General features: G+C 41.9%; 1 protein-coding gene across 4 annotated transcripts in view; it reads right to left on the bottom strand.

Moving 5' to 3' along the window:
* mark1 (MAP/microtubule affinity-regulating kinase 1) overlaps positions 1 to 14,411 on the bottom strand; it is a 32,802-nt gene that overhangs the window by 4,926 nt on the left and 13,465 nt on the right. For 2 of the 4 annotated variants that reach the window (XM_080481365.1, XM_080481364.1), the window contains exons 4-16: positions 9,280 to 9,328; positions 8,946 to 9,011; positions 8,606 to 8,676; positions 7,531 to 7,587; positions 7,182 to 7,418; positions 4,557 to 4,676; positions 3,260 to 3,359; positions 3,049 to 3,161; positions 2,796 to 2,949; positions 1,855 to 2,036; positions 1,628 to 1,722; positions 728 to 868; positions 372 to 623 (exon numbers count right to left, since the gene is read on the bottom strand). In XM_080481365.1, the coding sequence (XP_080337491.1) occupies positions 372 to 623; positions 728 to 868; positions 1,628 to 1,722; positions 1,855 to 2,036; positions 2,796 to 2,949; positions 3,049 to 3,161; positions 3,260 to 3,359; positions 4,557 to 4,676; positions 7,182 to 7,418; positions 7,531 to 7,587; positions 8,606 to 8,676; positions 8,946 to 9,011; positions 9,280 to 9,328 (1,637 nt within the window). Of the gene's footprint in view, positions 1 to 371; positions 624 to 727; positions 869 to 1,627; positions 1,723 to 1,854; positions 2,037 to 2,744; positions 2,950 to 3,048; positions 3,162 to 3,259; positions 3,360 to 4,556; positions 4,677 to 7,181; positions 7,419 to 7,530; positions 7,588 to 8,605; positions 8,677 to 8,945; positions 9,012 to 9,279; positions 9,329 to 14,411 lie in introns of all 4 variants that reach the window. The other 2 variants (XM_080481363.1, XM_080481362.1) reach the window with 1 other exon arrangement.

Consider the following 14,411-nt stretch of genomic DNA (forward strand, 5'->3'; position numbering starts at 1 on the left):
TGGTTACGTAATTTGATAATCCATTAATATTATTGTATCACTGAAATTTAGAAATGTGAGCGCAAAGAACAAAGTGAATGAACGCAGGTCACGTTTCAAATACGGGGCAATTCTATCCGTCAAATTGGGCACATCCGTTAAAACGATTTTCTGTGATGTGGTAACCTCATAGGATAGATTTAATTTTGTTTTACACAGACTTCTCAGTATCGTTCCTTTTAATATATGAATAGCACAACGAATCATTTAGGCACCGGAAAGTAGCTCAAAAGGGCTTTTCATTATTGTGGTTTACGAGAGTCTTCAGACTGAATCGCTCTCAGGCAGCTTCGCTGTGCAGCTCAACTGCTCAGCTGTTTGTCTTCACTGACCTGCGGACAAACTTGGAGGTGATTTTGCTGATGATCCCTGTGGAGGTGCCCCTGCGTTGCTGAGCGAGAGCCCCCGTGTCATGGGACAATGTGGGCGAGGCTGGGGGGCCGTTGTAGGTCGCACTGCGCCGGTCTCTGAGCTGAGCCCCGTGAAAGGTGCTGCGACTGGTGGTGCCACGGGGGAAGCGGTTCTTTTCTGGGGTGCTGATACTGTGTGCTGATGGAGATGTGGAGGGGCCACGTGGAGAAGAGCTGCAAAACAAGAAAATGGTGGATGAGATGATGAAATCAAATGCGGCTGGACCTGAAGGCAAAACACATCCTGTTCTTCACATGAGCTTAACTGGGCCGCTCACCTGGCTTTAAGCTCTGTGTTGTCATCGATAGGGGGCAGAGTGCTCTTTGATGGATGTCCCGATGATGACATGGACTTGGTGTGACGAGGTCGTGTTGAGCTGATTGCAGTCGATGGCGTGCTGCCCGACACCTCCGTTAAACTGGTGATCAAAGGCAGACACAAAAGGGCGAAGTATGGTTACAGGGAACACAATCTGCCTGAGGACATCAAGTCAGCCGAGTGAGTGAGTTGCAACTGTTTGTACTGTTTTTATTTGTTAAAATGTGTTTAACTTCCTATTTTTTGCTGTATTTTATTAGTTTCACTTTACCTGCAAAGCACATATAGAGTACATTCATTTTTCAAAGTGCTCTGTAAAATGATTATATTTCTATTATCATTGCTATTATTATTTATTGCTGTACAAGATTTGAATGACAACGTGTTGCCAAGAAAGTTTGTAATTGTTGTCAATGAAAAGTGAATAACTAGAAAAGAAATCAATATTTTGTGTGACCACCCATCAATTCTTCAGTTTTTGAAGAGTTTTGAAGAGACACAAATTCTTGTGTCTCATCAGGGAACAAACAACCTTCATGATGTTGAGATAAGACCCCTGTGGAAGTCATACGGTTACTTCCAGAACTTCTGATTTGTTTTTATAACCAAAGATAGATAATGATTTTTATGATTTGAATTATTTATTATTGGAATAGTAGCATTTATTTCAGACATAAAGGTTTGGAAAGTATTGCAAGAAGGTCCCCAGTTCAAATGCAAGTTGGATATGTGTCTGTCTGTCCAATAATGGACATGAAACCTGTACAGGATGTGTCTCACAGACAGTTGAGATTGGCTCCTGTATCCTGCAATAAACCGGTATATCAGATGGATGAGAATGTGAATGTTGCCCATTTACCTGCTGTCTTTGCCATTTGGAATAGCTGAATATCGGTCAGTGGAGGTTCGTTCACACACATATGTGTTCCTACGAGTCATTGAACCATTGGTTTGCTTAAGGAGGAACACAAAATGCAAATTTTAGCACTTTACGTTACAAAAAAAAAAAAAGGAGAATATGTGTGACAGAACAGTAAATTTTGACTTGTTTCAAGTATTCAAATATCTTTTCTGCACTCTTCTCACCCCGACAGCACTTGTGGTTTTCTTCCTCTCCTGCACTCCCAATGGCGAGGCAGGAACGTCTCCTTTAGAAGTGTTGAGCTCGAGTCGACGTGCTCCATCCCACTCCTCCCTGTGGTCGCTCTCCACACTCAGAGCCTGGCCACGCTTGGTGTACGATACCGCCGGTGGCACAGATGGACCCACTGACAGAGACATACACAGAAACAAATTCACTTAAGTCTCACATCAACATAGTATTTCTATGACTCTGCTGAATGAGACTCTGGGGAAATATATAACCAGACAAGGACAGTGTCTTTGTAACAATGGCATCAAGCAAAGCCAGGAGTGACACGTCAACCACACTGTGAAATATGATACACAGCAACAAGACTTTGTTTCATGGGTCGTACAGTTATAGAAGCCAAGGTGAGCACGTACAAAAGGTACAAAGCAAAGCTGTTCCCTCCTCATGCTTTGAGGTGCTGTTCCTGAGAGAGCTGCAGGGAAGCAGCCAGCCAGAAGATGGCGCCAGATACAATGGCCCACATGACATAGGAGGAAGCTGCTACACAACCAGTGCAGTGTTCAGGTTGAGTCACTGACATGGGCGTTTAAAAAAACCAAACTATTATTAAAAATTACTCCAGGGTTGTTACTAAATGCATTTTTGACACAACTTTTTAAATTTTCGTAAAATCTATGAGCACATTTGCCTTATAAGTAATTTAGAGGTTTAACAGAACCAGTGGAGCCGACAAGTCTCTGGTGCTTCGCACAATGGCACATCAGCATGTTTAGATACTGAGATCTTATGAATGAGTCAGTCTTCAGCGACTTGGAGTAACTTCCCCCTACACAACACGCAGCCGCCAGCACTCTCAGAGCTGGGAAGGACGAGGTTACTTTACTTGGCTTCTCTACGGCACCACCACCACCACCACCACCATCATCATCCCCACCATGATCACTGTAGCGGCGTTGCTTCTGATTGGCCGAGATGCTGCGTGTGACCTTGGGATGGGCGGGAGAAATGCTGGAGCTGTTGTTGATGTCACTGGTCGGCCGCTGCCGTTGACCTAGAACGCTGTTAGTCAGAGGCTCGCTCCCTTCGAACTGCAACACAAAGTCACGCCATGAGGGAAGTGGTCACATGACATCATGCACTGGGTAGTGGCGATGATGTCAAGTTGATGCAACGTCAACCAATCTCACCTCTGGAGCTTTTCTGCCCAGCAGCAAGTAGGTAGCCATCACGTCATCATATTTCTGGCCCTGTAGAGAATCTGTGATCTCGTCTTTGGGGAACCCCATCGTTACCATGAGTTCTGATTGAGGACAGCGACATCAGAGGTTACACGCTGAACATGACAAAGGGCAACATCCACATTCACTCACATGTACAGCCACACACACAGAGACGCACCTATTCTGGATGAATCACTGAAGTCCGCCTCAGGCTCGATGTAAGGTTTGAGCTCCTCCTCCTCATGACCCACATTCATCCAGTGATCTTTCATGATTTGCTAACACAGAAGCAACAAGACCATTAGGGCCGATACATGTCCACTACAACAGCAATTCCAATTATAGAGGACTTATTCTGTCTGTGACTTATTTCTGATAATCATACGACGTGACTGCAGCAACCCTAATTCCCCTAAAAATGGGCCACTGTAAAATAACAATAGCAAAAGCACACATTTTCTTAGCCCTGGTATACGGGGTCTTAAACTGCATGCTGATTTTTCTGTTTCACCTCAGTCTGTTTTAAACGAGCCCAAAGAAAATGGATTCTAGACCCTGGATCATGTTTTTTATTTGGTTTCTACTCAAGTTCAAATTTAGCTGTACAGATGCAGAAAATAACTGTTCATTAACTGTGTTTTTAAGCCCATGCACCGATCTTCATTCCATTACATAATCATGTCGGTTTCTGATCCCCTGTTGACAAAGAGCTGGGACACTAGTCTTGTTTCTCCTCTCTGTGCACAGATTATTTTTTGATGTACTGCAAAACTTAGGTTAATAAATGTCATTCTTTCAAAGAACACTTCCACATTTAGCATCTGCATATTCAGCTTCAGAGTTCCTTTTATATCCCATCATGTTAATGATTTGTGAATTCAACAAATTAGGTCTGCAATGCTGCAAATCACTTCCCCGGTATTTGTTCAGAGCAGATTTTTTTCTCTTTTTCAAATTCGATAATATTCAATACTCATACTTAAATGCAGGATCTAAATGATTTGCACGATTTACATTTTATACAATGTCCCACTTAAGGCTACAGATGCAAAACAAAAACACGGTAAAGATGAGAAATGAATGGCAACAGTAAGAGCAATCGTTGGTACTGGTGGAGAAATCTTTACTATTGAACCTCAGCCTGGTTCTGAATGCAGGGGGTGTATTGACCCTGGACAGTGAATGCCAACTAAGCTGAACAAAATGTTTTGCAGAAACCAACTTCAGCTCTTATCATGGATGCAGTGAAAGCTTAATGTTTAGCTCTAATAACAATGTTAGTTTTATGATCCGAGATTAAAAAGGTTTCCTTAAATCTTCACCTGACAGGCCATAAATACAAAAAAAGGTTCAGAATTAACAACAGCAGCAATTGTGTGTTTTTCCACAATGATGTGCAAAACGTGTTGCTTCCAAGTGTCTTTTTGACTGTTGTAGAACAAATAAAGACGTGTCACAGAAAACTCTGGTAATACCTCCAAACTGCCTCGTTTGACGGGATTGAGCACAAGTAGTTTCTTCAGCAGGTTTTCACAGTCTGTGGACATGTAGAAAGGAATCCGGTACTTCCCCCGCAGGACCCTCTCCCTAAGCTCCTGCACACCAGAGAGTAAAACCAAACAAGCCTTAAGTTACAAAAATTAGCAACAAGGGAGAATCATCTTCTTCTTCTTTCTTTTTTTTTTCCTTCATTTGGACCACATTAAAAACACTGTATTAAGCAGTTCATTTAATGCATCAATAACATGTAAACATCCTAACTCAGATAAAATCTGAGTCCATACTTTACTTCTTAAAAACCCTTCTCAAGATACCAGACTGAAGCACTTCGGTTTGCACTTTCCGTTCACTTTGGCCTGTGCTATGCCGGCAAATTTAGATTCAAATGGAATTATTCATCCATTTAAATTCATAAAACTCATTCAAAGGAGCATTTAGAGTCCAGCCTGGAAGCAATTTAGATTGTTACATGTTTCACATCCAAGCACGGTAGCTTACAAATAAAATGTTCACTTGATTAGGCTCTATAACTTTTACTGTTTGACCCATCAATTCACATTGTCAGCATGTTTCAGATAAGCAAGGCCACATGCTGGATTTTTGAAATATCATTCCAAAAGTGTTTTTTAAAAAAACTAATCACCTGCAATGGGCAAGACCAGTAAAATGACAGCACTATAAAGTAAAAATGATCACAAGTCTTACCATATTGCCTTTGTTTTATGAAATTAATACAATATCTTATATACAAGAATTCCACATAGTGCCAATAAAGTGAAAAGTCAAAGTACAACGTTTCTTTCATTTTGTTATAACTAAAAATGCAACACATAACTGGACACTTTTCATTTTTACAAGTTTAAAGTGAAGTTTCCTTTGTATTTTCTACACCACAATACCAGGCCAGTTTTGGCCTGGTGGTCATATGTTTGACACCCCTGCTCTGAAGACAGGAGCAGTAACTTGCTGCCTCGTGATATGAGGTACAAACTTGTAGGGCAGAGGTGTTTATCTGAACAAAAGTAATGATTTTTCAGGCCTCTGCAGCCGACCCATGTCGACACATAGATTGAAATGAGGTGTGTGACGTGTGTGTGACGTGTGTGTGACGTGTGTAATGCTGCGTTTATACAGTTGATAACTGGCGAAGCTTGGGAAGGTCACATTTCCCAGTTTACAGTGTTCAAATAACAATAATCAACAAAACAACATGGCCTCCAGCAGCAATGCCATTTTATAACAGCTGTCCGAGTCTAAAAACAGAATCACATAGATTATGAAATAGGAGGATGAACGTTTGCACGTTCACACGGTGTGTGGGCTTTCCAGGGTTATTTCTTCCCACAGACCAACAATATGCCTTTGAGGTTAACTGGACTTTCAATTGCCACTAGGGGTGAATGTGTGTGTTGTTGTTCGTCTCTCTGTTCATTTCTGTTTGTGTGACTGACTGGCGACCCGTCATTGTGTATTCTGCTTTCACCCACAGTCAGCTGAGATTGTCTGAGTGACCACACACTCAAAGAAGCCTTACAGAAGATGGATTGATGGGATAAAACTGAGCTCGGGAAGTCCAATATATTTTCACACCACATGTCAACCCATTTGCTATACAACCATCACTTTGTTTTACACACACATATATATATATATATAAAATTTAGCTCTATGAAATATCCTATTTTCCCAGTGGGAAGCTTTCAGTTCTTGTTTGACCTCTCAACCAAACAGTAACACATGAAACTATCATGAAACATTAGGAAGGGTAGAAGTCTGTCAGATTTAAAAAAGATTGGCATGTGCCTGAATTCTTTAAGCTGCACAATGTTGGTTAGTGGATTGTTGTTCACTGTCTGGTTCTTTTCTTTCTTTATTAAACCCTGAAAAAGAGCAGTACAGGCTGAAAGTTCCGTTCAGCTAAAAGGAAGTTTTAGCTTCCCACCGTTACTTGTAATTTAAGTGAAACTGTCTGATATGTACACTGCTCAAAATAATAGGGAACACACTTACTATGTGAGAATAATTCCTGGTGACCACAATCATTAACTTACTGAGGACTGGATTCAGAATCATACAGAAAAGTGACAATGGATGCAATAACACATGAAGTCCTAAAAGGTGCATGACTGGATTGAGGTCTGAGGGATCAATGTGTTCATCAACCAGGAAGTGCTGAAAAGCTCCAGTCACATAAGGCTGGGTAATCGTCACCCACCAGAAGAAATCCTGAACCTGCAGCAGCAGCATATGGAGTGACAATGGGTCTGAGGGTGTGGGGGTCTTGTCAGCAATCAAGGTACTATATCACCGACCCACCACCAAACTGGCTATGCTGGAGGTCTGTGGCCACTACATGCAAAACATTTCTAAATAGGGGTTGTCTTGTATTTGCTTCCTCACTGGACAGGTTGATATCCCAGGAGTTACACCATGATGATTATGTGTTCCCATAATTTTTTGGAGCAGTTGGGTACATTTTTGTACATCCCAATACTATAATTGTTGGATACAATTTTCACTCAAACTTAAATAAATTTGCTACAAACACACACCGTCAGTACAAACCTCAGGCGGTGAAAGTTCCTAGAGTGAGAGCTCACCTTTAGGTTCTGTCCATCAAAGGGCAGTGATCCGCTGACCAGTGTGTAAAGGATTACTCCCAGACTCCAGACATCCACTTCAGGGCCATCATACTTTTTTCCTTGGAAGAGTTCCGGAGCCGCGTACGGCGGAGAGCCGCAGAACGTGTCCAACTTACTGCCCACGGTGAACTCATTGCTGAAGCCAAAGTCGGCTATCTTAATGTTCATATCTGCATCTAGCAATAAGTTCTCTGCCTGCGGGGGGGAAGAGAGGGCAAATGTACAGTAATGGATACTATATGTATCACGTTCAGACTGCGAGAGATTATAGCAGGTTTTCTCAGCAGGGATCAGATCAGGTTCTCACCTTTAAATCCCTGTGTACTATCCTCCTTTGGTGACAATACTGCACTGCAGACACAATCTGAAACACAATCACACATAAAGTCTACAGGGCACTACAGGTGCATTAAACATTAAAAAGAGGCAAAGAAAGACAGTTGTTTTGTCAATCTCAGTCTGAAAGTCTAAAGTTTGCCAATTCATGCTCACATAAGAAGAGAACAAACAAAAACTGTAATAACTGGTATAAAGACACAAAGCTCTTTTTTCCTGCTGTAGTCTCTTTTGAACCTTCTGGAGAACATAAACAATCCATAATTGTGATAAATGTTTAAGCCAAATCCTGTCAGTTGGAAAGGTTAGGGACAGACAAGTTCATTTATAACCTTTTTTTAAGAAATTGATCATAGATGTACAAACAGAGGTATCCACTACATTTTGCCGGTAGATGAGGGGGCAGAAACTGACTATAACGAGCAGTAATTTTCAGTCTGAGGTTTAGAAAATGCAAACCTGCTGCAAGTGCGCCTCTCCTGCTAAAAACCGTGTGGGACACAGTTGCTATGACAGTTGACGAAGACATCTCACTAACATACGTCAGAATAGGCATTAATTATACAGAAAACACATTGTTATTTGACAGAGGCCACCCACCTACATATGCACACATAAACATGTTTACCTTTCGGGATTTTGAACTGCACACTAAGAAACAGGTACACTGACTTTCCCACACGCTTCCTTTGACTCATCCAACACAATTACTGAGAGACCTCAAACAAAAACTAACTTGGATCATCAATTAGTGTGGTACAGTGAAATAGGGAGAGTTTGTTTTTCCCTTTTCTGTGTATAAATGAGCCTCTGCATTCAGTAACGTCTGCCCTGTGCCTTGTTGCTCCTGCAGCACCACTAGGTGTCAGAACTGCATCCGTGAGGAACTTGCTCTGAACCTCCTGCCTTCTCAGGCCAACCTATCTGCTCTCCATCTCTCCTCTGCAGTCAGTGACGAAGCTTGATCTTGGTGCATGCGGTCTTCCCTCTGAAAACAGTAAGGGAGTGACGACAGACGTACGAGCGTTGCAATACTGATGACTCACCTGTCTGAACTTGGCCCTGGCCTCCTTCTCCTTCATTCGGCCGTGAGCCACGAGATAGTCAAATACCTCTCCTGTAGGAAGAAGAAATATATAATTATTAGTCCATGTATAGTTACATTTTTATGTCACCTCAAGCAAAACTAAGGTTGCCACACACATTTTCATACTCATTTTGAGGAAATTCACCAAACCTGTTAAAAATCAGGTACATGAGATCCTACACAGATTTTTACACAGTCCATGTGTGTGTGTCTAATATAATTCTCTAAAACAGCATTACATTTATGCAATCAACAACATGTAATGAATTTAGTCAACATGCATTAATGATTCCACTCACCACCACTGGCATATTCCATCACCAAATAAAGTGTCTTCTCTGTTTCAATCACTTCAAACAATTTCACTGCAGGACACGTAGAGAAAAGGAAGGAGCAAGAAGTGGGGATAAGCTAAATTAGCAGTTAGAAAACATACGGAGGTTTTTATAATTGATGTTAGCTCATCATACTGATCTGGTAAAACTACAAAAATGTACTCAAAGTTCATGAAGACAATATTTTCACTACTCATATTTTCCATTTGTCATTATTGTTGATATTGTTGCACAGTATTAGTTTATTTGGCGATACTAATAATTCACCAGGATGTCGCAGGTTCCTGTTGAAACTTACCTATATTTGGATGATTCAGTAACTTCATTATTCTTACTTCCCTGAAGAGCTGTGGAGACAGAGAAGAATATTTAATGCAGCAAATTGCAGCAAATGCTGTTACAGGACTACACATGACCCAGACTGTGAACTGTCTGCCGCCGTTTCTCTAACAGGAAACCACTGTTAGAAAACAAAAAGAGCTGAGCCACAACAAACTCCAAAGTGTGTATTGATCTGAAGCTGTATTACACTTTACAGAAATTTTTTCGTACTGGAAGATAATGGGACCATTGGACTGTGGCAGATGCAGTGACAACGATGACCTAAACCCTGACCTACACTGATAAGGGACAGAACTAGAAATCCACAGACATGCTGCAGTTCAGCAAGCTCGCCAATCGACACTCCAAACATGCAGTCAGCAGCATTGCACAAAGCCCAGCCACTGCAGAGCAGCAGCACAGGCTTATGCTTATAGTTTGGCATCTGCTGCCTAATATAGTCACTGTATCGTAACATGCAAATATGAGCAGCGACATTATACCGATGCTTATACCGAGCTAAATGTGACCTAAAATGCAAAGATCTAATAGTGTCTCTTTACTGCAGTCGTTTTTATTCTGAATAGAGTTTCCCATAAAATTAAAATAGTATTTTTCACTCATCCCGATGAGTATGACGTACAACAGCTGAGCACAGAGTCGGAAAAAGAGAGATTCAGAGTAATAAGCGTTTAAAACTGCCTCTTCAGTCGTGGCGTGAGTGCGTGTCAGACGAGCTCCCGCAGCCACTTAGAGGTGCTGTTGAATCATTTACATTCTGCTGATTCTCGGTTTAGCCATGCTCAGGCTTTGTTGGAGTGTTACATTTCCAACACCAGCGACCGGGATTTTGCACCCACTGTGATGTTAGACAGAACACAGATTTTTGGCCATTTGACCTGTATTTGACAGAAATATTGGCCAGTATAGAAAAAAATGTAGATCACACAGCCATCATATTCCAACATGCCAGATTAAAAAAAAAAAAAAAAAGAGGGGGGGGGATGAATACTGCTGCGGTGTGGTTGAATGTGTGTACAGCAGAGTGACCATGTAACTTCTTTACTGGCCTTCTTGCATAAGTGCTAGGATAGTCTATGTTTCTAGGTCATCAAACACAGCCATTATACCAGTGTGAGCAGGCCCGACTCTGTGGGACCTCTCAGCTACAGTCTGGTTCAACAACATGCAGGTACTCTGTCTCAGTCTAATTCGTTCTTCTGTTCTCTGTCCTAACTTGCTCGCCTGCTCTTTTTTCCCCCCCTTTCTTCCTGGCACCGCTACTCTCATTAGACCTGACACACACGTACACAGAGCTCCTGCAAAGGGCTCCAAGTATAAATCTTTAATACGAATGTTTTTGTCAGAAAATCCAACAAAAAGCATATGATTAAGAAAACCATCCAAGAATTTCCTGCATATAAACAAGTGCTGTCTGTGTGGCTGCAGTATACATAATTCCTCAGTGCCACAGAGCTTCATTGTTGTCCGAAAAAACTATTACAACCACATCAGTAAGCCACAGTGACATTTTCTTTCATTGTAATAAATGCTGTAGCTTATACTGAGGAAAGCCCACAAATACAGTTCCCACAGCTGTAAACACTGAGTAGAGTTCCAAATAAGGACTAATCCATAGCCAAAATAATCCTGGATGCAATATTTATGCTAATAAAAATTCTCAATCTATGTGTAAACTTCAGAACCATATTAAGAACAGAATCCAAAGGTGGATTGTAAAATGGATTACCTTTCTCATTTCTTGCTGAAGGATTTTTTTTGTCAGTAAACTTCTCCGAGGCCTGACTTTTCTTTAAATTGTGATTTTAGATGGGGGCTCAGTGCAGTCGTGGTGAGCACTCTGGCTTCATAGAGAGAATACCTGCAATTTCAGTCCAGGTTGGGCCGGGGGTCTTCCTGTGCAGAATTTTTAGATTCTCTCCATTTCCTCCAGGTATTTCAGTTTCCTACTATATAGTAGTAATTTGGAGCAAATAATCAAAATAATTGGAGAGGAAAAGTATTCCATATGAACACCACATCTTAGCAGGAACAATACATATCTTAGTTTGAAGATAAGTTTTATGTGACGGCATTTGTGAAAGAATATACAATGCACTGCATGTTTACCAGGCCGTATGACTGTGTGTACTCACACCAAGACCGTGGACTTAAGATTTTAAATTAGAAAGAAATCAATCAGTCGATATCATGTTTTATATTTCAAAAGGAAAAGAAGTGAACACAGATCTTACAGTATCTTTTAGCAATGGGAGCTAGGTTTTGTTCACAAAAGCTTCCGGTGCCTCAGCGGATCGGAATAGCAAGCTCGTCTAGTGTGGCAAACCCTGCTCTATATTCATCAGCTGCTGTGTTGGCCTGAGAGGTTCCCCCATGGTAACAAAGTCAATTAGAGTGGAAACACACTGACACAATAACCAAAAGATGTAAACAAGAACAAACACACAAGTGACAGACTGGACTGTGAATCCGTCCACGTGCTCCAACACGTGATGCGTCACTCAAGAAAGAAATCCTTTATTATTCTGGATGAGTGATGGACTAAAGAATCAGTGATGTATCTCAGTCTCCTATCTATTCCTCTCTCTGCTCGGTTCTCTCTTCCTCTAGTTTGCGTCATTGCCCTAAAGCCCCTCACATGGGAAGCATGCGTGCAGCCACTTGGAAACAAAAATTAGAGCAAATCTGAGAAGGGAGGTAGAAAACGACAACAAACAGCAAGCCTGTCAATACAAAATCAAGATGCAAGTAGCCACCATGGAGGGGGAAATGAGATGATGAGTATGGGATCTTTGATCCAGGCAAGTATTAATATTGATAACATCTACTGGCGCAAAGGGAAGCCACAGCATGGCACCTTTAAGGTGGCTGCGAACAAACCAGTCAGTGAGGCGAAGTTCCTGAAAGAATAGATGACCTTCCTTTAAAGAAAAATAATCAAAAGGGCCAATCCAATTAGGCTGATAAATTGAGAAAGTGATTTAAGAACATGATTGCAAGAATAACTGCAAACAAAACGTGCATCACACACATGAAAACCCACCATATCCAATGTGCCTGAATCTCTATAGTCTGTGCCAGTGACCTACTTCCAGCCACCTAGGGGCGCCCAGACTCCCAAACTAGCCTTAATTACAGCAGAGCCCCCATGCAGCAGGAGCACAACAGCAGATATCAGACTGGAAACACTTACAGGAGGACTGGGCTGGACTATTTCAGTCACAGCTGCTCATCTGGCTCATTCAAAATGCAGATTATTGATAGGATGAGTAGTCTGGAAGCCCTGGTCTCTCTAATGAGTGTGTGTGTGTGTGTGTGTGTGTGTGTGTGTGTGTGTGTGTGTGTGTGTGTGTGTGTGTGTGTGTGTGTGTGTGTGTGTGTGTGTGTGTGTGTGTGTGTGTGTGTGTGTGTGTGTGTGTGTGTGCGTGCATTTTCAAGTGCACAAGTAGTACTCCAAAACCCTGTATCAGTTAATAACTTTTTGTTTGTCATAGAAAGAAAGAGAGAGACAGAGAGAGAAGCTCCCAGAGGGATCCAAAGTGTCACTGACATTCGGACAGACTGTCCTGTTCCATCTTCCACTCCTGAAGTCCTCAAAATAACCTCCAGAAGAAAAGCTATGCCTCTTTGTATCTCTCTTGCTCTGCTTCTGCAGAGATGTGACCCTCATTATTTATTATCCACAACAGTAGGAGGCCACGATGTGAAGCAACAAACCTCTGTCTCAAGTTTAGCCTCAAAAGTTTATCAAAGCCTAAAAGCAAACTATCTATCACCACGTCAAGCTGCACATATTCAAGCAGTCTTAACATTTGATTTGTATCATGATTCACCTCAGACAACACTACTCCCCGTCCAATCACATTCCACTTGTCTGGACAAGACCAAAGCTCCAGTCGCCCATAGGCTCGTGAGCATTTCATTGGCTAATGCAGAGTGGCAGGCAGAAGAAAGACATAAACAACAGCCATTTAGAGAGTTTGACCCCATGGTGAGTTTTTTTTTTTTGCAACTGGCAGAAAATACTCACAAAAAAAAAGAGTCACGGTGCGTTGCTCTGAGAGCTTTCTGATGGCATCACACAAATATACACAGATAAAATAGCGAGGCTGAGTATAGGCACTTTGGCACTGACACATGTCGGGAAAGAAGAAATCATTTCTGGCTTCATTTACTCTCTTGGCTCTTTGCAGCCTTTTTTGCGTCACAAACCAAAACCTTCCCCTTTTTGTTTCTCCAAATGTGTCTGTGTTCAGCATTCAAAAAGCACAATGGTTTAATTTGATGTGAACTAACACCGACCGAACAAATGCTGATCAAGTAGCAGTTGGATATTTTGTGGATGCTGTTGAACCAGTGAAAAGGAACATCTCTCATTTACAGATTAGAAGGAGGCAGGGTGCCGTGGGATGGTGGAATGAGTGCCGTGTTTGCTCAGTGGATGAGGGGATTAGCGGAGAGGCCTATTTTAGGGCTGAAATGCCTAAAAACCATGACAACGTCAACATCCCAGACCACAGATGACATGTGATGCATTACCTGTGGTTGATCTGAGGAGGTGCTTTGGAAGCTGAGCTGACCTCATTTCCTGTCAGAATGAAACCACCACAAAGTCACAGTAGAACCAACGGGCCATAAGGAAACATAAGAGGTTCATTTTGACCTCATGACTCACTCTAGCCCCTGCTGACCTTCCTTTAAAAACAAATAATTGAAGGAACACGCCACAGTCCCAAAAGCCGGGCTAAAGAACAAGTGAAAAAAAAAAAGCATACATCATCAGCTTGACTTTATCTCGTCATATCTATAAGATGGATAACGGAGTGGATGATAATGTTTGTATATACGAGTGACTTAAAGGCTACGCACGGCCACAGAGATGCATGCAAGTTGCAAAAACTGTGGTTGACACTTAAAAAACAGCGAGGCTCTGCCAACTTGTACGTGTACGTCTGTATGTGTCACGCAGGGTTGAGTGTACGTGTGCATGCATGTGGCTTCATGGGATCTGTCACAGCACTGGCTGTGCCTGCAGTGCCAGATGGTGTGCCCATAGCCTGGCTCCTTTGAGACCATAAAAACAGAGAT

The sequence above is a fragment of the Lipophrys pholis genome (genome assembly GCF_963383615.2).
Source record: "Lipophrys pholis genome assembly, chromosome: 15".
Classification (NCBI taxonomy): Eukaryota; Metazoa; Chordata; class Actinopteri; order Blenniiformes; family Blenniidae; genus Lipophrys; species Lipophrys pholis.